Here is a 23,917-nt window from a genome sequence, read left to right on the forward strand (position 1 = left end):
ATTCAGAAGGCTGTAACCACTTGAAACATGCAACTTTTATTTTAAAATAACCTTTATAAAGTACACAAATTCGACTGTTAATGATAAAACATAATAAAACTTAACTCGGTTTCTCATAAAACTTAACTCGGTTTCTCATAAAAAATCACTAGCAATATAGAATTATAATAATAGTGTTGCACCTGCACATACGAGTGCAGTATGCGCAAATGCAGCACAAAAATCATACAAAACAATATTTTCTTTATTTTACAAATCAATGAGCTGTATCAAAATCTTGTTTAGCCCTTCTCCATCGCTCCATTCGTGAACTTTCGGTTTAATAGGCGTTGAAGATTTTAATATTAAATTATGTAAAGGGAAGTCTTTTCTTGGCATGACATGGTCGTGTTTTTTAAGTTTCAGCGTCGGGCAGAAATCGCCTCCCCCGTCTCCAATGTAAATTATGACGCGTTTCTTCGTATCTTGAGAAATTGATTCTTGAAGTTTATTCAACACAAAACCCTGTTTAAAATGTAAAAAATTCAAACTTTTACAACCTTGAAATTAGTTTATTAAAAAATGACTTATTATGCTGCCAATACTCGTAATCATGCCAGATAGGGGTGTGCATAGTTCGATCTGGGTCGGTTTTTGGGATAAAACCAAACCAAAACAAAACTTTGGTCCTTAACTTTTGAAAACCTCTAGATTTTTCAGTTTGGGTTTTGCCATTTGAGCTTGAAAATTTTAGATCGAAAAACAAAATTCAGCCCAAAATAATGAACTTGGGCCTAAATCATTTTGGCCTAGATATTTGAGTTACATATTTATTAAATTCTTATAACTACTTAAAAAATAAAATAAAATATGAAAATCTATAAATTCGGTTCGCTTGGGTTTTTTCGGTTTTTGTTACATGCAAAACGAAAACCGAACCATAACTTTGGTTTTTACAAAAATATATAACCAAACCGTCACTTTTATTTTGGTTCGGTTTTTTCAGTTTCATGGACACCCCTGATTAGATGATTCTTCACACTATATATAAATAAAACATGTAAAATCAAAATATTATATACAACTAGATTAATCCGGATACCTTGCACAAATTGGGCGGGCAAAGATCGCACCCGTGAGGTGGCTCGGTCGACCCATGATAAGGAAAGATCCTAAGTCTACCGCCTTCATCAACAAAAGTCGGGTTTGTAATAATATCGGAAAAACAATCATAAATCCCATGGTTTTTTAAAATTGTTTCAATGTAGAACTGATTAGCATCACTAAGTACCTTCAAATCACATCTAAAATATATTCAAAGTTTTATCATTAATTATCATAACTTACTAGTTACTAAACATACAATCATTTCATCACATATATGCAAAATACTAAACTTATGCAAAATACGCCCTGCTTGCGGTGCGCGCATATAATGTATATATGTGTGAACCCACGGGTGGGCAAAAGTGAAATTGCACGAATTTTGACGTTATTTTACTAATCTCATGAAAATAACGTTAAAAGTGACGGAAGGTTAATCAGGCATCATGTGGTGGCGTTGATAGCCGAAAGACAAGGGTACATGCACCAATCAGCCGGTGTCCCGATGATTGAGTGTTATGTGCCTTATATCCAAGGCTTGATGCAAAACTACTATCGAGCTGGGGGTCTCACCGGAAGCAGCCTCTCTATCCCTATGGGGTAGAGGTAAGGCTGTCTACATCTTGCCCTCCTCAGACCCTACCATAGCTTTGCTATTGGCGGGATATACTGAGTACGATGATGAGTCCTTCTATACAAACACCACTCAAATACTAGTGTACACCAGTGTGCTTGTCACATTATACGGGTTAAATAATAGAGTAAACTACGGTTTTCATCCCTGTGGGTTGTCTAAATCTGTGGTTTTAGTCCAATAGTTTCAAATTTGCGATTTTCGTCCCTGTGGTTTCATTTCATTTGCAATTAAACCCGAATTCATTAACCCCGTTAAGTCTAGTCGTTAAACCCATCAGCGTGCCCCTCACGTGAGGGGCAGTTTTGTCCTTTTTCTCCCCAAATAAACCCCAGTCATAATTCTCAAGCCCCTTCACGTGAGGGGCTGGGGTGTATTTGGGGAAAAAAAGAACAAAACTACCCCTCACGTGAAGTGCACGCTGATGGGTTTAACGATCCGACTTAACGGGGTTCGTGAATTCACGTTTAATTGCAAGTGAAATGAAACCACAGGGACGAAAATTGCAAATTTGAAACTATTGGAATAAACCCGCAGATTTGGACAAACCACAAGGACGAAAACCGCAGTTCACTCTAAATAATAAGATGACAAATGATCACATAGGCAGTATGACTTTGTCAGTGGTCACATGAGTCGTTTTCTTTCTCAATCAAACATCTTATTTAATATATGAGGCTGTACAAAAAGCTCACGGCTCGTTCTAAATCAGCTCGTTTGTAAACAAGCCGAGCCCGAGCCAAGGTGAGCTAGCTCGTCTGTACACTCATTAGGCTCGTTGGCTTGTTTAAATCAAAGCCTAACTTTTAATATATATATATATATATATATATATATATATATATATATATAATTTTAAAGTTTGCTAACTATGCATTATGTGTATGTTAAAAATATCTTTTTTTTTTCCTTCATACATTATCAATGTGTAAACTAATAAAATTGTTTTTTTGTAAGTATAACGAGCTGATTCGACGAACCATGAGTTGGCTCAAGCTTTTTACAAGACGGGCTCGAGTTCAACTCTCATATAAGTGGTGTTCATTTAGCTTTTCCCACTATGAAACAAGATTGTAAACTGAATGAAATAAGTACATACCCATGAGCATGAGCAGCTTTAATGGCGGAAACGATTTGTGGATTAAGCGTTACACGATTCAAACAGTTAGCGATGTCTTCGACTGTTTTCCCCTGAGAATGCAGTTCCTCCATCATTCTATCCTAAATTCAATAACACAGTTTATCAATGTGATCACAAATATGGATTTGAAGAATCGGACGCAAACGATTCGAGCTGCTCACGAGCTACTCGAGATTGGATAGATAAAAAGCTCGAAATGAGCCGAGCCTTATCGAGCCTGAGCCGAAAATAAAGCCCGTTTAGTTATTGTTTAGGCTCGTCGAGCCTTAACAAACCTAGTGTATTTGTAAGTTTAAAGCTTTCGGGCTTCTATGTACTATTTCACACTGCAAACTAGCCGAGCCAGCTCGTGAGCTACTCAAGATTGGCTCGTTAAAAGCTCGAGCAAGCGGATAAACAAGCTCGAGCCTGAGCCTTAAAATAAGCTTGTTTCATAAACGAGCCCAGCTTCACTTACCGAGCTTGAGCTGGCTCGTGAGCCTAAACGAGCCTTTTGCTTATAATTTCATTTTAATGTATTAAATACATATAGATTCATATTATAATACTCATTATATATAAAATTATGATATAAATAACTAAATAGTATATACTATGTTATATATAAAAAATGTAAAAAACTTATATATATATATAAAATTATAATCAAAATATGTAAATACTAAAAAGTGCATATAAATTATTTACTAAATAATAAATGAGCCGAGCTAAAGCTTAAAAAACGACTCATGAGCTGAGCTTGAGCTTAGAAAAAGAGCTAAGCTCGAGCTCAACTCTCATAAGTCAAAACTCAAAACAAGCCAAGCTCGAGTCTAGTCGGACTCCAGATCGGCTCGTTTGCACCCCTATATCAACACATTTGATCACGAGCCAACCTTTGGCCCGTTTAAAGCTACTGCACACGAGCTCTAAGGTGGTTAGGCTCATTAAGGTTTTCTCAATATATATAAAAATAATAAAAAATATATAAAAATAAATTAATAAATAAATAATAAACTAGACGAGCCCGAGCTTAGAAAATAACCAAGAGCTCTAGAAACAAAGCTCGAAATGATCCGAGCTGACTCCGGTAAGTCAAAATTGGAATTTTATGACCCCTAATCTTTAAAAACTGGAACTTTAATGAAATCAATTTAATACAAAACATAAATAATAATAATAATAATAATAATCTTTAAAAACTGGAAATTTAATGAAATCAATTTTTGATACAAAACATACAAAATAATAATAATAATAAGTTAAAGAAGATAAGAAAGAAACCATTAAAGTGTTCCAAGGGAGTGTTTGACGAAGGTGATTAAATAATGGAGTCAAACCCATTTCCACTATAACCCACCGGTCACTGTCGTCCTCCATCACCGTCCGATCAAAATCCCATATTATTATTATTGACGGCTCTCCGGCGGCTTCAGACAGCTGATTCGCCGGTGCCATTAAAGATCGCTAATATGGGTTATTATTATTAACGGGAGTGATACTTACAATACTAATAAAAAAAGAAAAAGGTTAGGTTTTCTAAGCACGTATTTCACCATATTCTGGCTATATATGGGTTATGGGTCAAAACCATTTTGTCAAATGGGTTATAACATAGTGCGGGTTATATTCATTTTTTAATCAAGTGTCATTTTCATATCTAAGGTTTGACCAACTACACAACTTTAGTACCTTTTTTTAAATTTCTTGCAAATCAACACGTGATGTTTCCAAAATCATGCTATTTTAGTACTTTTCGTTAACCCTGTTTGTTTTCTCCATTAAGTCTACATTAAATTAATTCACAAGTATTTTAAGAATCAAAACTGAAATAGCAGACCTTATTTATCTTTATCATTTGACGAAACCCGTATAATACACAGATTCAAAAGCTAGTTGTTATGATATATGTGATGTGTCTTTAACTTAGATAGTTAGATAGATACATGAATCATGTTAAAGTGATTATCATTTCTTTCTTTACTTTATGTCCAACAAATATTATTAAACTTACGCTATATGAAATTGAGTTACGTCAATAGTTTTGCTATTATGACAGTTGGTGGTATGGTTTTCTACGGGAACACTCAAGTCAAATTTCAAAGCTAACATGTGTCTAACTAAGATGCTGTTTGTTTTTTTTAATGTAAAATTTTTGCAGTCTGCAGACCACATCTGTATACATCTATAGAAGAAGAGATGGACCAAACCTCTGCAGTCTGTAAGGAGAAGACTGTTTTTTAACGTCTATAGACTGCTAAAATAAACTGTTGGTGGTGTACGACTATGGTAGTGGTGGTGGTGCTGCTGGACGGTGGTGGTGGATGGTGGGTTGTGGTGGTGGTGATGGTGGACGGTGGGTGGTGGTGGCGGACAGTGGGTGTTGGAAGGTGGTAGTGTTTAACCCTCTGCAGACCTTAGAAGATCCCATCTTTTCATTTTATCTCATGAAGACCTACGACCAGAGGTGCACAAATCGGGTTTTTTCTGATACCTGGTAACATTTGGGTTCGGGTAAGGGTATTGCCTTTAAAAACCATACCCTATGCACCAGGTTGGGGTCGGGTATAAAATCGAGCATTCTAAAACCGGGTATTGAAAAAACCTTATTTTCGAGGTTTTTTTTTTGGTTTTTTGGGGGTATTTTTCGGGCATACATTAGGTTTTTTTAAGAGGCTGCACTTTTTGGAGTATTTTTCATGTATTTTTCCGGTTTTTTCGGGTAATTTCTGGTATAGATCGGGCATTTGCAAAACCCGATTTTGGGTATTGGAAAAACCCAGTTCCAGTTTTTGGATATTACCAAGTGCAAATCGGTTCCAGTTCCGGGTATGGGTTTTGGTACTAAAATACATACCCTATCCGTACCCTACTGGAAGGGGTACGGGTTTGAGTAGCAAAAACCTGGGCATCAAAAAACCTGTTTTCAGGTTTTTTTATGGATTCGGGTTTTTTGTGCACCTCTACCTACAACTATAATTTGTTCGATCGTTCCATCTACCTTTAGATGATTACATATCAAATTAGGACTATGTGTTATGAGTTGCTGCCTTGCTGGCCCTCTAACATTTGTTTTTTTTATTGCTCGAAAATTAAATCCACACGCATATGCATACACCTAGTTTTTGTGGTCGTTAACACACCCATAACAATCCTTGGCGCCCCAATGCCCTCATTTTTTTAAAAACGTAAAACCACAACACTTAGACTAATAATGTGTTACCTACACCTCAGGAAATGTCCACTAGATCTAGCATGTTATTTAAACCAATATGTGTGCCTTAAACCTTGAATTAAATTTAGATGATATAATGTATCTTTCACGTAATGCAATGTATACGGATTTCGTAGCTAGTTGACTATTGTATATAAAGTGCGTATATTAGCGGTGTTCACCGATCGGTTTAAAATCGCGAAACCGCCCAAGCTGGTTATCGGTTTGGTTTCGCGGTCGGTTTTTTTTTTTTTTTGACATTCAGTCGGTCGGCTTCAAAATTTTCAAGCCGTAATGAACGGTTTGGCTTGTGGTTTTTATTGAAAACCGGCCGTAAAAAACCAGACAGGACCGTAGGATTTATTTATATATAAATTTTATTTTTTTATATTAGATTTATATATTATTATTTATACTATATCATATGTTTTAAAAATTGGGCTTCTTGTCTTAGCCCACTATAAGATGCTAGTGTGTAATTTAGCCTAGTTTTACTAAAAGTCCAGTATCCCGTCATGTTCTAGGCTTAAATTCTGGACAATATGATTAATTATTGGGAACTTGCATTTTGGTTATTTTATTTTTGGACAGCTTGAAATCTGAACTTGTGAATTAGAGTTTAAGTTTTTGACAACGGCATATTAAAGCCTAAACCGTGAAACCGGCCGGAGCCAAACCGTTAGTAACGGTTCGGTTCGGTTTTGGTTTTTATTTTCAACAGTTTGGCTTCGGTTTTTGATTAGCAAATTGTATGCATTATCATTAATTCGTTTGAGAACACGAAACGGACCATCTGCCCGGGGCTGGAGTTTACCAAAACGACCCTGTGGAAAACGTTCGCGTCGTAAGTGAATCCACACAAGGTCTCCTTCTTTGAACACTACCTGGCGTTGATGTCGATAGCCCTTGTTTGGTATTGCAAATTATGTTTAACGATTTGCTCCTTCACTTGCTTATGTAGCTCTTGAATCTGAATTGCTCGTTCTTCCCCATCAGTACTGAATTGTTGTGGGTCTTGCACTGGTGCAAGATCTAAAGGAGTGAATGGGTTTCGACCATACACAATGAAAAACGGATTACGACCCGTAGACCCATGGTAATGTAACACCCCGACCAAAGGCGGATTATACATCGGGGCGCCACATATTGTTTCATTACTCGTGACACTATTGGGTGTCAATATTTAATAAATACATTCATTCGCGCACGCGCAAAGTAAACACAATAACATAAATCATCATAAATCAATATATTATAAATCATAATATTCGAACAGCAAAAACTTGTCTTGATACATTTTAATCTAGGTCCAAAATAAAGAAAACTTCCTACGTGTCCACAAGCTCCAAAACAGCTACTGCAAACCTGAACATGTGTTAAAATAAACGTCAAACACTTGCGTGTTGGTGAGAAATCAAGTTTAATACAATACATAGATAACAATAAATCTGCGCGCAACACGTGTATGTCTGGTGTTTAACAAGGGTGCAATCAGATTGTGATCAAGCCTAAATAGATCATAGCTCATAGTTCATAGTTCAATCCGTGCTCCCAATTGAGCACAAAAACGAGAAAACATCTGTGCAAGTGTAAACAAAAAAAACCGTAAACGATAGGTCTCCCGTGTTCATCTAATGGATCCATGAAAACTGCGGAATAGGCCGAACAAAGCGGTTAATGATACACACATACAAATAAACAGCCAAGTAAACGTCCTCAACACATGGGATACTGCGCGACTAAAGCTCATAAACAAGTTTAAGACTCTAAGTTTGTATGAACACATGAACATCCAAAACATTAAAAGCAAAAAGGGATTAGGTACGAGATTACTCACTTGATAAACGATGCGGTGTAAGATAAAGCAAGAACCAACTTTAAACAAGCACAAGTTAACCTATAATTAAAGATTATTGTTTTAACGATCTGTTTTAAGTCTTGATTATAAGTTAGCATAATTAATAAGTAAATTATTATATATAATATATATATTACCGGAAAAGCAGGGCAGAACAGGGAGGAAGACGGAGGCAGAGAGGAAGGCGGCAGAGAGAGCAAGGAGAACAGGAGAGATTAAGTGTTTTGTGTGTGTAGTGTTAGGAAAAAATAATACTATTATTTATAGAGAAACCCTAGGGAACACAATCCCTAGAAAAAGGGGAAAAGATCTCAAAAAGTAAAAGATTCCAAAAGCAAAAGATATCAAAAGATATGGCAGCAGGGAAAAAGAGAAAAAGCTGACAGGGAACAGTAAAAAGGCATGGGCAGGTCAGTTAAAGGTACTGGTCAAGCATGGCAAAAGCAGATCTCAAAAGATAATGTCAGTCACTTTTTCTGCCAACCAATGGGGTTGGTGCGCATGCTGCGCCGAAAGTAACTTTTCAGACATAAAGCAGATTAGGTCAACAGCACAAAAGATAAGACAACACAAAAGCAAACGGCTAGATTAAACAGAAGAAAACTCAAAGGGTTTAGCGCGAGAAGGCTCGAGCGCGAAGGCAGACACAGAAGGTCAAGAGAGCGCGAGCGCGAAGGCAGACAGAACCAACCTTAACGCGTCGCGGGAAGAACTACATTTCTAAGCGCGCCGCGGGAAGAATCACATTTCTTAGCGCGCCGCGGGAGGAACTAAAATTCCTAGCGCGCCGCGGGAAGAACTATAATTCTTCGCGCGTCGAGGGATGAACTACGATTCTTAGCGCGCTGCGAGAAGAACTACAATCCTTAGCGCGTCGCGGGAAGAACTACCGTTCTTAGCGCGCTGCGAGAAGAATTACAATTCTTAGCGCGCTGCGAGAAGAGTTCGTCTCGCGTATCGCTGAAACAGGTGGTCTTCACGCAGGATTCCTTGTAAGGGGTCTGGCGCGTGGAGCTGCGCAGACAACCTTAGGCGGGAAGGAACAAAGGACAAGCAAAGAGTTAGAAGAAAAAGAGGGAAACAAGGCGTAAGGGCGGGACGGCGACAAGAGGGAAAAGAAGGCGGAAAGAGAGAAGAAGAGGGACGGGACGGCGGAAAGAAAGAGAGAGAAAGAGGCGGGAAGGAAAATATATTATTATTATTAAAAGTAAAATATAAGTATAAATAAATACTAAATCATAAAAGAAAGAGATCGGGTCAGAGAAACGGGTACCTGGGTCGGGTCGGATCGGGGCAGATGTTACAGTCTCCCCTACTTTAAGAAATTTCGTCCCGAAATTTATCTCGAAGTAGGTGGCGCAGAGAACAGGTGCGGGTACTTGATCTTCATTTGATCTTCCCTTTCCCATGTAAACTCGGCTCCGCGCTTGGACTCCCAGCGAACTTTCACGATAGGGATGCGACTGCGCTTGGTTTGCTTAACCTCGCGATCCAAAATCTCAACAGGCTTCTCAACGAAATGCATAGTTTCATCAACTTGAACTTCATCAAGTGGAATGTGAAGGTTCTCGTCAGCTAAACACTTCTTGAGATTGGATACATGGAACGTTGGATGCACATTACTGAGCGCGGGCGGCAGGTCAAGTCTGTAGGCAACTTTTCCCACACGCGCGAGAATCTTAAATGGTCCAACATATCGAGGAGCAAGCTTATCTTTCTTCCCAAAGCGGACAACACCCTTCCAGGGCGACACTTTGAGGAGAACAAGATCACCAACTTGAAATTCGAGAGGCTTCCGCCTACGATCTGCGTAACTCTTCTGTCGGCTTCTGGCAGTCAGCAGATGATCACGGATCTTGGCGATTTTATCGGTTGTCTCTTGAACAAGTTCGGGTCCTGTGATTTGAGTTTCTCCCACTTCGCTCCAACAAATCGGGGAGCGGCACTTACGACCGTAAAGTGCTTCAAATGGGGCCATACCAATACTGGAATGATAGCTGTTATTATAAGAGAACTCGATCAAAGGCAGGTGCGAATCCCAATTACCTCCAAAATCAAGAACACAAGATCGGAGCATATCCTCAAGAGTTTGAATAGTTCGCTCAGACTGACCGTCAGTCTGAGGATGATATGCCGTACTCATGTCCAAGCGAGTTCCTAGCGCAGATTGGAGAGATTTCCAAAAGCGAGATATAAAACGGCCATCGCGATCGGATATGATGCTCAAAGGAGTACCATGGCGGCAGACAATTTCCTTGACATAAAGCTGCGCGAGATGCTCAACACGGTAGTTTTCACGAATGGGCAGAAAGTGAGCAGACTTAGTCAAACGATCCACTATTACCCAAATGCTATCATGTTTGCTTGCTGTCAAAGGTAACTTGGTAATAAAGTCCATCGCTACACATTCCCATTTCCACGTAGGAATTTCTGGTTGTTCGAGCAAACCAGATGGGCGTTGGTGTTCAGCTTTCACTTTAGAACAAGTCAGACATTTAGCTACGAACACAGCAATATCCTTTTTCATACCGGGCCACCAATAAGTAATGCGCAAATCCTTGTACATCTTATCAGCGCCAGGATGAACGGAATATCGAGATTTGTGCGCTTCACTCAGGATATCAGCGCGAAGATTCTCATCAAAGGGAATCCAGATGCGATTAAGATAGCAGAGAATTCCACTCAGATTAGGCACAAAATGCGCTTCCGCGCCACACGCTAACTCGGCGCGAAGGTTACCATTACTGATGGATGCGCGCTGCGCGTCACGAATACGCGATTCAAGGTTGCTTTGAATCGGCGCAAAGTGAAGATGCGTGCGCGGCAAGATACAGTTAAGCTGGCAGGGTTTTCGGCTGAGCGCATCGGCTACCACATTAGCCTTACCAGGATGATACCGGATCTCACAATCGTAATCGCTGATGAGTTCGTTCCATCGGCGTTGCCTCATGTTAAGTTCCTTCTGATCAAAGATATGCTGAAGGCTTTTATGGTCAGTGTAGAGGATGCACTTAGTACCATAAAGGTAGTGTCTCCAGATCTTCAAGGCAGAAACAACTGCGCCTAGTTCGAGGTCGTGAGTTGTATAATTCTTTTCATGAACCTTGAGTTGCCTTGATGCGTAAGCGATAACCTTGCCTCGTTGCATAAGAACACAACCGAGACCTTGGTTGGATGCATCGCAATACACGACAAAATCTTCATTACCCTCAGGTAGCGCAAGGACAGGAGCTTCACACAACAAACGCTTGAGCGATAGAAAGGCTTCTTCTTGCTTCGAGCCCCAAATATACGGTTTACCTTTGTGCGTTAAAGCTGTTAAAGGCAAAGCGATCTTCGAGAAGTTCGAAATGAAGCACCGGTAATAACCAGCTAAGCCCAGAAAGGAACGGATCTCAGAAGGAGAGGATGGCGTAATCCAGTTCTTGATTGCTTCAATTTTGGATGGGTCGACATGAATACCCATCTTGTTAACCACATGACCAAGAAACTGTACTTCATCAGACCAGAATTCACACTTGGAAAGCTTAGCATAGAGCTGCTCGGTTCGAAGCTTCTGCAACACCAACCGGAGATGTTGCTCATGCTCGGCCTTGGTCTTAGAATACACCAGAACATCATCGATAAACACGATCACGAATTTATCCAAGAAAGGCCTACACACCCGATTCATTAGATCCATGAAAACGGCGGGTGCGTTGGTTAAACCGAAGGACATGACCAAGAATTCAAAATGGCCATAACGAGTTCGAAAAGCAGTCTTCGGAACATCTTCATCGCGGATGCGCAACTGGTGATAGCCAGAGCGGAGATCAATCTTGGAGAAACAAGAGGCACCTTGGAGTTGATCAAAGAGGTCGTCAATACGCGGTAAGGGATACCGGTTCTTAATGGTGAGTTTGTTCAACTCGCGGTAATCGATACACATGCGAAACGATCCATCTTTCTTTTTAACGAACAACACCGGAGCACCCCAGGGCGAAGAGCTAGGGCGGATGAATCCTTTAGCAGTCAACTCTTGAAGTTGGCTTGCCAATTCTTGCATCTCAGCGGGCGCAAGACGGTAAGGAGATTTAGCTACGGGGGAAGCACCAGGGATAAGATCAATACGGAACTCGACTTCACGAGCGGGAGGGATACCAGGAAGATCATCAGGAAAAACTTCAGGGAAATCACGCACAACAGGGATATCGCGAAGCTTCTTCTTTCCTTCATCAGGTTTAACCACATGGGCTAAAAATGCAATACACTTCTTCCGCATGAGTCTTTGGGCTTCGGCGCAAGACATAAGCTTAAGACCACTGGAGGGTTTTTCGCCGTAGATGTGAAGATCACCATTTTCTCGAGGAATGCGAATCAACTTCTTGGCGCAAATAACTTCGGCGCGATTATGCGAAAGCCAATCCATACCAATGATAACATCAAAACTTCCAAGAGGCATGGGGATGAGGTCGATTAGAAAATCGTTTTCGTTAAGGTTAAGCGTGCAATCTTTAATCACCGAGTTAATTAAAACAGTTTCACCGTTAGCCAATTCAACTGAAAAATCTTCTTTTAAGTTATCGCGCGGTCGCGCAAGCTTCTGCTCGAAGGCGCGAGAGATAAAACTTCGATCGGCGCCAGTATCAAAAAGCACAGAAGCATAAAATCCGTTAAGCAAAAATGTACCATTCACTACGTCATTATTCGCTTGCGCTTGGTGCGCGGTTATGTTAAAAGCTCGTCCACGCGTCACTTGGTTTGAAATCTGGTTCACCGGATTCGCTTGTGTGATTTGCACTTGTAGTCTCGGGCACGCGTTCCGGAAATGACTGGGATCACCGCAGTTAAAGCACGATCTGGGTCGTGGGTTTTGGTAGGTTGGTTGTGGGTTCTGCGGGTAGACTGGTGGTATTGGCGCAATTGGGTTGGCGAGAGGGACTCTACAGTATTCGGCAGAGTGACCAACGCGGCCACATCGGTTACATTGTCGACACGGGGTTTGGGTTGGGTGGTGAAGTCTACAGGTTGGGCAAAAGGGTTGATTTCCTGTGTAAGGTTTCTTAGTTGGCGGGGCAGGGAGTGCTAGATTGGTTAAGGCATAGTTGTGGGCTACAGGAGGTGTTGGGTAGGCTGACAGAGGGTTAGGCGCGTAAACTGGAGGTTGGTAGATGGGTTGCTGGACAATGGGCGGGTTGGTAAGCGCATAGGCCTTGCGCCTGCGCTTGAGGTTGTTACGGTTTGAGGGTTCTGGTTTGGTTTCTGTTGGTTCAAGGGCAGTTTTGGTGGGTTTGGTCTTCTCAGTTCCCCGCAGGAACAGGGTTCCTGCTCTGACATGGTTGTCGCTGAGCACAGCGGCCAACTCGATGGCGTCAGAGAGGGTTACTGGGTTTCTGGCCCATACAGAATCTTGAATTTCCATGGGGAGACCCCCAAGGAATTTCTCTATGGCTCGGCGTGAAGGGGTAACAAGGTGAGGGACCAGTAAGCTTAGCTCGTGGAAGCGCGTCGCGTACTCGCGCGCTTCTCCACTGTATTGCTTCAGGTTCCAAAATTCTTCCTCCAGGCGCTTTACTTCGTTGGGAGGGCAGAATTCTCGCGTCAAGAGATCCTTAAATTCCTCCCAGAGTATGCTGGAAGCAGCTTCTGCGCCACGCGCATGAGCTACTCCATTCCACCATGTAAGCGCTCTAGATTCCAGGACACTGGAAGCATATAGGGTTCGTCTGTCTGAGGGGCATTGGGTGTGGAGGAAAGTGTTTTCTATTTTCTCAAGCCACTGGAGCATCACGGTGGCTCCTTCAAGACCTGTGAACTTTGGAAGGTTACCCGCGTTAAAGGACTTAATGTTATAACTGGAGGTATTGTTTTGGCTCAAGGCTTGGGCTATCGCGGCGGCCATTTCCTGGGAACGTTGCTGCTAGCGTCTGCGCGCGGCTTCTTTCTTCTTGAGATGGCGACGAGATAGCGGAGGCATTCTATAAAAGTTTTAATTTTAGTTAATATCTTGGTTTTATCGCAAAGTATAACCTCGAAAAGCTTGGTTTCGCGGAGTTAGATACTATCAAAAGTTCAAGTAAAATAAATGACCCTAAATGCAGACTTAATAAAGGTAACGAATTCGAATCAAGAATCGACAATTCATGTATCACCATGACTTTCCGAATTCCCAATTTAAAATATACGAGTAAACGAGTATTGGAGATTGACGATTCATGTATCACCATGACTTTTCAATCTTCAATATAAAATACACAAGAAAATGAGTATTGGAGGTTGACAATTCATGTATCACCATGACTTTTCAAGTCTCCAACCTCAGAACATAATCGTAAATGGAAATTGAAAATCAACTATTCATGCATCACCATGACTTTTCGGATTTTCAAACCCCAACAAACGAATATGCAAGAAAAATCAATAAAAATCGAAATTCAGCAAAAGTCGAAATATCGCGAAATAAATCATAAAATCATATACTGCGCAAGCGCGAGCATATTCATAAATAACGAGTAATTAACAATAAGCGCGCAAACATGAGATTTCTCTCATGCGCGAGAAGGGACTCTTAGGTATTCTAGGCCGTTACGTCTAACCACCTATCCTAAAGTCAACGAGCTCTGATACCAATCTGTAACACCCCGACCAAAGGCGGATTATACATCGGGGCGCCACATATTGTTTCATTACTCGTGACACTATTGGGTGTCAATATTTAATAAATACATTCATTCGCGCACGCGCAAAGTAAACACAATAACATAAATCATCATAAATCAATATATTATAAATCATAATATTCGAACAGCAAAAACTTGTCTTGATACATTTTAATCTAGGTCCAAAATAAAGAAAACTTCCTACGTGTCCACAAGCTCCAAAACAGCTACTGCAAACCTGAACATGTGTTAAAATAAACGTCAAACACTTGCGTGTTGGTGAGAAATCAAGTTTAATACAATACATAGATAACAATAAATCTGCGCGCAACACGTGTATGTCTGGTGTTTAACAAGGGTGCAATCAGATTGTGATCAAGCCTAAATAGATCATAGCTCATAGTTCATAGTTCAATCCGTGCTCCCAATTGAGCACAAAAACGAGAAAACATCTGTGCAAGTGTAAACAAAGAAAACCGTAAACGATAGGTCTCCCGTGTTCATCTAATGGATCCATGAAAACTGCGGAATAGGCCGAACAAAGCGGTTAATGATACACACATACAAATAAACAGCCAAGTAAACGTCCTCAACACATGGGATACTGCGCGACTAAAGCTCATAAACAAGTTTAAGACTCTAAGTTTGTATGAACACATGAACATCCAAAACATTAAAAGCAAAAAGGGATTAGGTACGAGATTACTCACTTGATAAACGATGCGGTGTAAGATAAAGCAAGAACCAACTTTAAACAAGCACAAGTTAACCTATAATTAAAGATTATTGTTTTAACGATCTGTTTTAAGTCTTGATTATAAGTTAGCATAATTAATAAGTAAATTATTATATATAATATATATATTACAGGAAAAGCAGGGCAGAACAGGGAGGAAGACGGAGGCAGAGAGGAAGGCGGCAGAGAGAGCAAGGAGAACAGGAGAGATTAAGTGTTTTGTGTGTGTAGTGTTAGGAAAAAATAATACTATTATTTATAGAGAAACCCTAGGGAACACAATCCCTAGAAAAAGGGGAAAAGATCTCAAAAAGTAAAAGATTCCAAAAGCAAAAGATATCAAAAGATATGGCAGCAGGGAAAAAGAGAAAAAGCTGACAGGGAACAGTAAAAAGGCATGGGCAGGTCAGTTAAAGGTACTGGTCAAGCATGGCAAAAGCAGATCTCAAAAGATAATGTCAGTCACTTTTTCTGCCAACCAATGGGGTTGGTGCGCATGCTGCGTCGAAAGTAACTTTTCAGACATAAAGCAGATTAGGTCAACAGCACAAAAGATAAGACAACACAAAAGCAAACGGCTAGATTAAACAGAAGAAAACTCAAAGGGTTTAGCGCGAGAAGGCTCGAGCGCGAAGGCAGACACAGAAGGTCAAGAGAGCGCGAGCGCGAAGGCAGACAGAACCAACCTTAACGCGTCGCGGGAAGAACTACATTTCTAAGCGCGCCGCGGGAAGAATCACATTTCTTAGCGCGCCGCGGGAGGAACTAAAATTCCTAGCGCGCCGCGGGAAGAACTATAATTCTTCGCGCGTCGAGGGATGAACTACGATTCTTAGCGCGCTGCGAGAAGAACTACAATCCTTAGCGCGTCGCGGGAAGAACTACCGTTCTTAGCGCGCTGCGAGAAGAATTACAATTCTTAGCGCGCTGCGAGAAGAGTTCGTCTCGCGTATCGCTGAAACAGGTGGTCTTCACGCAGGATTCCTTGTAAGGGGTCTGGCGCGTGGAGCTGCGTAGACAACCTTAGGCGGGAAGGAACAAAGGACAAGCAAAGAGTTAGAAGAAAAAGAGGGTAACAAGGCGTAAGGGCGGGACGGCGACAAGAGGGAAAAGAAGGCGGAAAGAGAGAAGAAGAGGGACGGGACGGCGGAAAGAAAGAGAGAGAAAGAGGCGGGAAGGAAAATATATTATTATTATTAAAAGTAAAATATAAGTATAAATAAATACTAAATCATAAAAGAAAGAGATCGGGTCAGAGAAACGGGTACCTCGGTCGGGTCGGATCGGGGCAGATGTTACAGGTAAGACTTGTTATAAGCGAACTCGGTCTGTGGTAAAGCAAGATCCCATTGTCGAGGTTTATCGCCGACAAGACTACGACGCAGATTCCCGAGACTTCGATTCGTAACTTCGGTTTGCCCGTCGGTTTGGGGGTGATTGGAACTACTAAACTGTAACTTTGAACCCAACAGTTTCCAAAGTGTTCTCCAAAAGTGACTTACAAATTTGACGTCGCGATCTGATGTGATAGTTCTTGGAACTCCATGAAGTCTCACAATTTCAGCAAAATAAAGTCGGGCAATTTAAGATGCATCAAAAGTTTTGGTACATGGAAAAAAGTGTGCCATTTTAGAAAAACGGTCAACAACCACCATTATGGAGTCCTTCATGCGTTGTGTTCATGGTAATCCCAAAACAAAGTCAAGACTCACGTCTTCCCAAGGGCCATTGGGAACAGGTAGAGGCATGTAAAGCCCTTGGTTGGTCTTATGGGCTTTGGCAATATGACAAAATCGACACCTCTTGATCACGTGAGTTACATCTTTATTTAAGTTTGGCCTAAAGAACCGATCAAGAATTAAATCCACTGTTTTGTCTCTCCCAAAATGACCAGCTAACACCCCTTGATGGCATTCTAAGATGATTGTTTCCCGATAAGAAGAACATGGAACACACAACCGATATCCTTTAAACAAAAACCCATCCTTGAGATTGTAGTCTTGAAATGGTGAAAGAGTTCATTTGGCCCATTGCTTCTTAAAATCCGGGTCATCTTGATATAAAGTGCATAAAGAATCAAAGCCCGTAACCTGAACACTTAGGGATGACAAGAGGGCATGGCGACGACTCAAGGCGTTGGCTACCGTATTCGAAGTTCCTGCCTTGTGGCGAATCACAAAAGAATAATCTTGTAGCATCTCAACCCATTTAGCATGTCATGCGTTAAGTTTCGATTGCCCTTGAACATATTTCAAAGCTTCATGGTCCGAATACAAAATGAACTCTCCGGGTAGAAGATAATGACGCCAATACTCGAGGCTACGTATAATAGCATAGAATTCCTTATCATAAGTACTGTATTTACGTCTCGTCTCGCTGAGTTTTTCACTAAAGAAAGCGACAGGTTGATTTAATTGGCTCAAAACGCCACCAATCCCCACACCCGAAGCATCACACTCTACCTAAAAAACTTCATCAAAATTGGGTAAGGCCAAAACAGGTGCTTGAGTGACACATACCTTTAATTCTTCAAATGCTATCTGAGCTGCTTTTGTCCACACAAACGTGTTGTTCTTTAAGCACTCCATAATCGGAGCCACAACGGTGCTAAAATTGCGAATAAAACAGTGATAAAACGAAGCCAGCCCATGAAAGCTTCGTATATCTTGCAGTGATGTTGGTGGAGGCCATGAGGTTATAGCCATTACTTTGGTTTCGTCCATCCTAATGCCGGTACCGGAGAATAAGCCAAGAAAATAACTTCTTTTGTAAGAAAGTGACACTTCTTACTGTTAGCATATAGTTTCTGATCCTGCAACACTAAAAAGATGTCACGGAAATGATGAGGATGCTGTTGCGCATCCTTGCTAAAAATCAATATGTCATCGAAGTATACAACCACGCACCGACCGATGAACGGTTTGAAAATGTGATTCATAAGATGCATGAACGTGCTTGGCGCGTTAGATAGTCCGAAAGGCATAACCATCCACTCGTATAACCCATCACAAGTTTTAAAAGCAGTCTTCCATTCGTCCACGGGTCGCATACGTATTTGGTGATAACCGCTTCGCAAATCGACTTTAGAGAAAACATTAGCCCCGTGTAGTTGATCAAGTAAGTCCTCGAAGCGAGGGATGGGAAAGCGGTATTTTATGGTGATCTTGTTAGCCGCCCTGCTATCAACACACATTCTATAAGCACCCCTGGTTTAGGAACGAGTAGTGCGGGAACAGCACACAGACTCATGCTTTCCCGTATAAGGCCCTTAGCCAAAAGCTCGGTCACCTACCTATGTAATTCTTCAAATTCTTTCGGGTTCATTCAGTATGTGGGTTTATTTGGGATACTAGCACCGGGGAGGAGATCGATGCAATGTTGAATTTCGCGCATTAAAGGTAAACCCGGTGGAATTTCGTCTGGAAAAACATCCTTAAACTCTTCAATTAAAGCTTGTATCTCTGGTGGAATATCAGCTATGGTGGGGTTCTCTTCTGTTACGAGAAGACCGAACATGACGGACAAATTTTTGGCTAATGTATAATCTAGAAACTCTGATTTGATAAGGATTAATGCTTCTGTATGTGACATCTGCCCGATCCGACCCGACCCAGGTACCCGTTTCTCTGACCCGATCTCTTTCTTTTATGATTTAGTATTTATTTATACTTATACTTTATTTTTAATAATAATATATATATTTTCCTTCCCGCCTCTCTCTCTCTTTCTTTCCGCCGTCCCGTCCCTCTCCTTCTCTCTTTCCGCCTTCTTTTCCCTCTTGTCGCCGTCCCGCCCTTACGCCTTGATTCCCTCTTTTTCTTCTAACTCTTTGCTTGTCCTTTGTTCCTTCCCGCCTAAGGTTGTCTGCGCAGCTCCACGCGCCAGACTCCCTTACAAGGAATCCTGCGTGAAGACCACCTGTACAGCGATTCGCGAGACGAACTCTTCTCGCAGCGCGCTAAGAATTGTAATTCTTCTCGCAGCGCGCTAAGAACGGTAGTTCTTCCCGCGACGCGCTAAGGATTTGTAGTTCTTCTCGCAGCGCGCTAAGAATCGTAGTTCATCCCTCGACGCGCGAAGAATTATAGTTCTTCCCGCGGCGCGCTAGGAATTTTAGTTCCTCCCGCGGCGCGCTAAGAAATGTAATTCTTCCCGCGGCGCGCTTAGAAATGTAGTTCTTTCCGCGACACGTTAAGGTTAGTTCTGTCTGCCTTCGCGCTCGCGCTCTCTTGACCTTCTGTGTCTGCCTTCGCGCCTTAGCCTTCTCGCGCTAAACCCCTTTTGAGTTTTCTTCTGTTTAATCTAGCCGTTGCTTTTGAGTTGTCTTATCTTTTGAGCTGTTGACCTAATCTGCTTTATGTCTAAAAAGTTACTTTCGGCGCAGCATGCGCACCAACCCCATTGGTTGACAGATAAAGTGACTGACATAATCTTTTGAGAATCTGCTTTTGCCATGCTTGACCAGTAACTTTATCTGTCCTCTCCCATGCCTTTTTCTGAATCCTGTCAGCCTTTTTCTCTTTTTCCCTGCTACCATATCTTTTGATATCTTTACTTTTCAGAACTTTTTACTGTTGATATCTTTTCTTTTACTTTTGGAGATCTTTTCTAGGGTTTGTGTCCCCTAGGGTTTGCCTATATATAGTACTATTTTCTTAACACTTCACACACTACACTTATTCTCTTCCTCCCTTTTTGCTCTCTGCCGTTGTTCTTCAACCGCCTCCCTCCTCTCTTGCCTCCGTCTTCCTCCCTGTTCTGCCCTGCTTTTCCGGTAATATATATATATAATAATTTACTTATTAATTATGCTAACTTATAATCAAGACTTAAAACCGATCGTTAAAACAATAATCTTTACTTATAGGTTAACTTGCTTGGTTCTTGCTTTATCTATCATCGCATCTTTATCAAGTGAGTAATCTCGTACCTAATCCCTTTTTGCTTTTAAATGTTTTGGGATGTTCATGTGTTCATACAAACTTAGAGTCTTAAACTTGTTTATGAACTTTAGTCGCGCAGTATCCCATGTGTTGAGGACGTTTACTTGGCTGTTTATTTGTATGTGTGTATCATTAACCGCTTTGTTCGGCCTATTCCGAAGTTTTCATGGATCCATTAGATGAACACGGGAGACCTATCGTTTACGGTTTTCTTTGTTTACACTTGCACAGATGTTTTCTCGTTTTTGTGCTCAATTGGGAGCACGGATTGAACTATGAACTATGAGCTATGATCTATTTAGGCTTGATCACAATCTGATTGCACCCTTGTTAAACACCAGACATACACGTGTTGCGCGCAGATTTATTGTTATCTATGTATTGTATTAAACTTGATTTCTCACCAACACGCAAGTGTTTGACGTTTATTTTAACACATGTTCAGGTTTGCAGTAGCTGTTTTGGAGCTTGTGGACACGTAGGAAGTTTTCTTTATTTTTGACCTAGATTAAAATGTATCAAGACAAGTTATTGCTGTTCGGATATTATGATTTATAATATATTGATTTATGTTGATTTATATTATTTGTGTTTGCTTTGCGCGTGCGCGAATGAATGTATTTATTAAATATTGACACCCAATAGTGTCACGAGTAATGAAACAATATGTGGCGCCCCGATGTATAATCCGCCTTTGGTCGGGGTGTTACAGATTGGTATCAGAGCTCGTTGACTTTAGGATAGGTGGTTAGACGTAACGGCCTAGAATACCTAAGAGTCCCTTCTCGCGCATGAGAGAAATCTCATGTTTGCGCGCTTATTGTTAATTACTCGTTATTTATGAATATGCTCGCGCTTGCGCAGTATATGATTTTATGTTTTATTCCGCGATATTTCGATTTTTGTTAAATTTTGATTTTTATTGATTTTACTTACATACTCGTTTGTTGGATTTGAAAATCCGAAAAGTCATGGTGATACATGAATAGTTGATTTTCAATTTCCATTTACGATTATGTTCTGAGGTTGGAGACTTGAAAAGTCATGGTGATACATGAATTGTCAACCTCCAATACTCATTTTCTTGTATGTTTTATATTGAAGATTGAAAAGTCATGGTGATACATGAATCGTCAATCTCCAATACTCGTTTGCTCGTATATTTTAAATTGGGAATTCGGAAAGTCATGGTGATACATGAATTGTCGATTCTTGATTCGAATTTGTTACCTTTATTAAGTCTGCATTTAGGGTCATTTATTTTACTTTAACTTTTGATAGTATCTAACTCCGTGAAACCAAGCTTTTCGAGGTTATACTTTGTGCTAAAACCAAGATATTAACTAAAATTAAAACTTTTATAGAATGCTCCGCTATCTCGTCGCCATCTCAAGAAGAAAGAAGCCGCGCGCAGACGCTCGCAGCAACGTTCCCAGGAAATGGCCGCCGCAATAGCCCAAGCTTTGAGCCAAAACAATACCAACACCTCTGGTTACAACATTAAATCCTTTAACGCGGGTAACCCTCCAAAGTTCACAGGTCTTGAAGGAGCCACCGTGATGCTCCAGTGGCTTGAGAAAATAGAAAACACTTTCCTCCACACCCAATGCCCCTCAGACAGACGAACCCTATATGCTTCCAGTGTCCTGGAATCCAGAGCGCTTACATGGTGGAATGGAGTAGCTCATGCGCGTGGCGCAGAGGCTGCTTCTAGCATGACATGGGAGGAATTCAAGGAAATTCTTACGCGAGAATTCTGCCCTCCCAACGAAGTTAAGCGCCTGGAGGAGGAATTTTGGAATCTTAAGCAGTACAGCGGTGAAGCGCGCGAGTACGCGACGCGCTTCCATGAACTAAGCCTGCTTGTCCCTCACCTTGTTACCCCTTCCCGCCGAGCCATAGAGAAATTCCTTGGGGGTCTCCCCATGGAAATTCAAGATTCTGTATGGGCCAGAAACCCAGTAACCCTCTCTGACGCCATCGAGTTGGCCGCTGTGCTCAGCGACAACCATGTCAGAGCAGGAACCCTGTTCCTGCGGGGAACAGAAAAGACCAAACTCACCAAGACTGTCACTGAACCAACAGAAACCAAACCTGAACCCTCGAACCGTAACAACCTCAAGCGCAGGCGCAAGGCCTATGCGCTTACCAACCCGCCCATTGTCCAGCAACCCATCTACCAACCTCCAGTTTACACGCCTAACCCTCTGTCAGCCTACCCAACTCCCCCTATAGTCCACAACTATGCCTTAACCAATCCAGCACTCCCTGCCCCACCAACTAAGAAACCTTACACAGGAAACCACCCCCTTTGCCCAACCTGTAGACTTCACCACCCAACTCAGACCCCGTGTCGACAATGTAACCGATGTGGCCGCATTGGTCACTCAACCGAATACTGTAGAGTCCCTCCCGCCAACCCAATTGCGCCAACACCACCAGTCTACCCGCAGAATCCACAACCAACATACCAAAACCCACGACCCAGATCGTGCTTTAACTGCGGTGATCCCAGTCATTTCCGGAACGCGTGCCCGAGACTACAAGTGCAAATCACACAAGCGAATCCGGTGAACCAGATTTCAAACCAAGTGACGCGTGGACGAGCTTTTAACATAACCGCGCACCAAGCGCAAGCGAATAATGACGTAGTTAATGGTACATTTTTGCTTAACGGATTTTATGCTTCTGTACTTTTTGATACTGGCGCCGATCGAAGTTTTATCTCTCGCGCCTTCGAGCAGAAGCTTGCGCGACCGCGCAACGATTTAAAAGAAAATTTTTCAGTTGAATTGGCTAACGGTGAAACTGTTTTAATTAACTCGGTGATTAAAGATTGCACGCTTAACCTTAACGAAAACGATTTTCTGATTGACCTCATCCCCATGCCTCTTGGAAGCTTTGATGTTATCATTGGTATGGACTGGCTCTCGAAGAATCGCGCCGAAGTTATTTGCGCCAAGAAGTTGATTCGCATACCTCGAGAAAATGGTGATCTTCATATTTACGGCGAGAAACCCTCCCGCGGTCTTAAGCTTATGTCTTGCGCCGAAGCCCGAAGACTCATGCGGAAGAAGTGTGTTGCATTCTTAGCCCATGTGGTCAAACCTGCTGAAGAGAAGAAGCTTCGCGATATCCCTGTTGTGCGTGATTTCCCTGAAGTTTTTCCTGATGATCTTCCTGGTATCCCTCCCGCTCGTGAAGTTGAGTTCCGTATTGATCTTGTCCCTGGTGCTTCCCCCGTAGCTAAATCTCCTTACCGTCTTGCGCCCGCTGAGATGCAAGAATTGGCAAGCCAACTTCAAGAGTTGACTGCTAAAGGATTCATTCGCCCTAGCTCTTCGCCCTGGGGTGCTCCGGTGTTGTTCGTTAAAAAGAAAGATGGATCGTTTCGCATGTGTATTGATTACCGCGAGTTGAACAAACTCACCATTAAAAACCGGTATCCCTTACCGCGCATTGACGACCTCTTTGATCAACTCCAAGGTGCCTCTTGTTTCTCGAAGATTGATCTCCGCTCTGGTTATCACCAGTTGCGCACCCGCGATGAAGATGTTCCGAAGACTGCTTTTCGAACTCGTTATGGCCATTTTGAATTCTTGGTCATGTCCTTCGGTTTAACCAATGCACCCGCCGTTTTCATGGATCTAATGAATCGGGTGTGTAGGCCTTTCTTGGACCGTTTTGTGAT

The 23,917-nt window shown here is 41.7% G+C and overlaps 1 protein-coding gene across 1 annotated transcript; it reads right to left on the bottom strand.

The window, feature by feature from the left end:
- Positions 1 to 249: 249 nt before the first annotated feature.
- On the bottom strand, positions 250 to 4,295 carry LOC143634933 (thiamine phosphate phosphatase-like protein). The gene is made up of 4 exons (XM_077102888.1): positions 4,122 to 4,295; positions 2,817 to 2,938; positions 1,082 to 1,283; positions 250 to 504 (listed from the first exon to the last, which is right to left on the bottom strand). Exons 1-4 carry the CDS (start codon positions 4,293 to 4,295, stop codon positions 250 to 252), a joined length of 753 nt encoding a protein of 250 aa, XP_076959003.1.
- Positions 4,296 to 23,917: the final 19,622 nt, after the last annotated feature.

This window comes from Bidens hawaiensis, unplaced genomic scaffold (genome assembly GCF_021521415.1).
Source record: "Bidens hawaiensis isolate Kalapana, Puna unplaced genomic scaffold, B.hawaiensis_p1.1 tig00007279_1, whole genome shotgun sequence".
In the NCBI taxonomy this organism is placed as follows: Eukaryota; Viridiplantae; Streptophyta; class Magnoliopsida; order Asterales; family Asteraceae; genus Bidens; species Bidens hawaiensis.